Genomic DNA, 3,489 nt, shown 5'->3' on the forward strand with positions numbered 1-3,489 from the left:
ATAGAAGACATACATTTGTTTATTGTCAAATAGGTCTACAAGGTTATATTTCTAAACCGCTAAAAATATAATATAGGAACAATACATGATCCAAATGTTCAAATATGTAATTGAAAGAAATTTCGCCTGTTCTCCATTGAATACTAGCGACTACACCCCTGGAGAATAGGCCTCTAGGAGCACTTTATATAGGGGGTAATTTTTCTTGGAAAGGTTGACAAAGACAAAAACTTTCCCGGGACATTTAGTAATCTTCCTTTAAAAGAAGAGCAATATTGGTTAAAACATTCTTTTATTTTCAAATGCAGGTATGTACCAGATAATAATAAACACAAATACTATTTCTCAAAACTAAATGGTTCGTCCCTAGAATGGCACTTAAGATTTATTGGGGGAATCGACTCCTCCTTACAGTTTTATTTTTTTTTGTGGAGGAGTCATTTATATCTAGAGGTGATTTTCTCGGGAGGTTGGTGATACCTTCCCCAAAATAGTTATAAACTTGCCTAGGATCTATGCAAAGCTGCACTTTAAAAAGAATCATATCTTAGCGGTTAGCGAGATCTTTCGGTACATACAGACATATACATAGACTGAAGACATCCTGTTACTTTTATATGAGGATACACAACACTATAAACTTAATTGGATTATCTGTTACTAGCATAAGAAGCATTTTTTGCTGAATTGATTAAAATGTTATCTTAGTGGGTTTTTAGAACCACCGTTCGGTGTCATCTCCACTTTTCCTATTATTGACCCTCGACAACACATGTCCCATATGCATTATCCTTCCCCCTTTTTGTAGCCATCTACGTAAAACTCCGCTATGAGCTTACTAAAATGTCCCAAGATTTGAAAGTGACCATTGTTACGGGTATAAAAGGCGAGTGCGTAGTTTGTAAAGTATCCATTCCTCCCCATCCCCTCCTCTCCTAAACATGTCCAAGGTTTGTAGCCATTTTTTTCATTTTTTATTCTTTCAATGTTTGCTTAAATTTGTTCAATTGCTTAAGAATTAAAACTATAACATTTAGTTCACGAACATTGATACAATATTACCTTGTCTTTCATATTCATATTTTTAGTACAAATTATAAAATTTTTCTTAACGTTGATACTTTATAAATCCTGTAATTTATTGTATAGTTTTAAATCAACAAAACTGTTAAAATAATCCACCAAAATTTAAATATTTGTTGAAACAAAAGGCCCAAAGAATGCTCAGAAAATTACAAACTTCCATTGTTTTTTTTCAAATGGCCATTTATGTTGATAGCGTTCTTTTATTGCTAAAAAAAATATTATACTGTTATATTTGATGTTTATTTATCAAACTTCAAAATAAATAGAATAAGTCATAGGTCATGGTAAAAACCTAAGGCAGCTACCATTTATAATTGTTAGGTTACTAGCATTTTAATCTCAACTTCTTTTATTTAGTTTTACTGCCTTCTGCTCCTTTGTCCCGCCGTGGCTATGGCCGCGCCCCAAGTCATTGGATTCGGTGATGCGTCCCCCGACGAGATCGCCCAGATCCGCGCAGGCACTTTCGGCGAGACATTTGATGAGAACCCGCAGTACAGCTTCAACTACAAGGTGGCGGATAATGATGAGCAGACATACATTGCCATGAATGAGAACCGTGACGGCGACCAGGAATGAATCCTTAAACATTTTTTGCTTAAAAAGAACGTTTATTAAAAGCCACAATTATTATCAAATTTTTGTTTAAAACTGATTGGGTTTAATTTGATACCTAAATACTACATCATAAAATTATGTTCAGTTTGTACTACCAAATTACTTGCATCCGATCATATATTTATTTCCAAAATGTTCATGTTTATTCCAAAAATAGCTAAGCAAAAAAGTTTAAGGATTGACTTCTAACAGGTTACCGGAAGCTACCAGTATGTTGACCCTCTGGGCAGCCTTATTATCGTGACCTACACCGCTGGCGCCATGGGATACTCCGAGACCAGAGAGGTGCAGCCCAACTATGTTGAGATCAGAGCCAAGCCTGTCAAGCAGCAGACCACCACCACTACCTCTTCTTTCTCAGGCTCCAACTCCGGATTTGGCAGCTCTAACTCTGGATTCAGCAGCTCCAACTCTGGTTTTGGCAGCTCTTCATTCGGCAGCTCATCCAACTTCGGATCTTCATCCTCAAACAACTTCGGCAGCAGCAGCTCCAACTCTTTCAACGCCGACAGCATTGTCAACTCTGTTGTCAGCCAGGTCCAGCCTTTGATCTCTTCAACCGTTAGCAGTGCTGTCAGCGGTGCTTCTCGCCGTCCTGTTGCCGTTCTGGCTACCCCTCCCCCATTGGCTGCTGCCCCTGCTCCCATCACCACCTCATTCAACAGCTTCAGCTCTGACGACATTGTGTCCCAGGTGGTCAGTAACATCCAGCCCCTCATCTCCAGCACTGTGTCCAACGCTGTTGGCTCTTCAGGCGGCAGATTTAACTCTAGAACTCCTTCTGCCTCCAACTCCGCCTCCTTCAGCCCCGCCCCAATTGCCGCCCCCCGCAGACCCTCTCCAGCCGTTTCATCTAGCAGCTCCATCTCTGATCTGTTTGGAAGCGGCGACACCTTCAATGTTCGTTTCAACACCCCTGAATTCAACATTGAGTACTAAGTTATATGATCAGTAATGCATATTATGATAGCTTTAAATTTATTTATTTAAATGTAATTGTTGTCAATATAAAAAAAAATAAACAGTAAAAATTAATTTGCATTGTTGTACATTCATAAAAAAGGACATCCTATAAAATTATTATTGTTTTCTTAATTCAAGAATGCGTAGTCATGTCAAATTGTTTGAAATCGCGCTGCGTTCAAGTTTTCTTTAGAGGTTGGGTGATTTTTTGCATTAGAGAAAAAAATACAATACTTTCATCAAGAAGTCGGAAAGTTGATGAATGATATAAGCACTTCTATTTACAAATATATAAATGTTTGAAGCTTTTCTGCAATTAAGGTTTGTAAGTCCATTAATACGCACGTAAAAATTGGCTCTTCTCATTAATTTAGGTAAGTTATAATTGTATTATCGATTTAAAACTATGGACGATGACATTAAGGTACGATTTAGAAAGCAACTCTTATTCGTTACCAGCGTTACCAGAGAGTCCGTACGACTATTTTAAAAATGCTGATTTTTTAGTTTTTTGACAACAACTTTTTTATCATATAATTATCCTATTTATCTGATCTTATTTAATAAAATGTAAAAAAACATACAAATTTTAAAACCAAATATTAATTTATCTTATAAACGAAGTATTTAGTGCTTATTTGACTTTGTACTTTATCCATATCGTTAACCAATAACGTTAATTTGGTACAGTTTACTTTAAAAAGATACTTTAGTGGCCAGACAGAATTTAGGCTAGTTTGTGATACTTTGCAATGTACAGGGTGTTGATCAAGAGAAATGAGTTTTTAAAAACTTAATTATGAATAGAAAACAATTATATAA

At 36.3% G+C, this 3,489-nt stretch overlaps 1 protein-coding gene across 1 annotated transcript; it reads left to right on the top strand.

The window, feature by feature from the left end:
* Nucleotides 1–857: 857 nt before the first annotated feature.
* On the top strand, nucleotides 858–2,739 carry LOC145320293 (uncharacterized). The gene is made up of 3 exons (XM_080162713.1): nucleotides 858–950; nucleotides 1,444–1,656; nucleotides 1,894–2,739. The coding sequence occupies exons 1-3, from the start codon at nucleotides 942–944 to the stop codon at nucleotides 2,641–2,643; spliced, it is 972 nt and encodes a 323-aa protein (XP_080018839.1). The 5' UTR covers nucleotides 858–941; the 3' UTR covers nucleotides 2,644–2,739.
* Nucleotides 2,740–3,489: the final 750 nt, after the last annotated feature.

Source organism: Acartia tonsa, chromosome 1, assembly GCF_053477335.1.
Source record: "Acartia tonsa isolate MP-2025a chromosome 1, ASM5347733v1, whole genome shotgun sequence".
In the NCBI taxonomy this organism is placed as follows: domain Eukaryota; kingdom Metazoa; phylum Arthropoda; class Copepoda; order Calanoida; family Acartiidae; genus Acartia; species Acartia tonsa.

Bases quoted from the DNA above. Each gene is read 5' to 3' on its own strand.
- LOC145320293 (XM_080162713.1), top strand. The intron at 1,657-1,893 runs CAGGAATGAATC...ATTGACTTCTAA, and splicing joins ATGAGAACCGTGACGGCGAC to CAGGTTACCGGAAGCTACCA.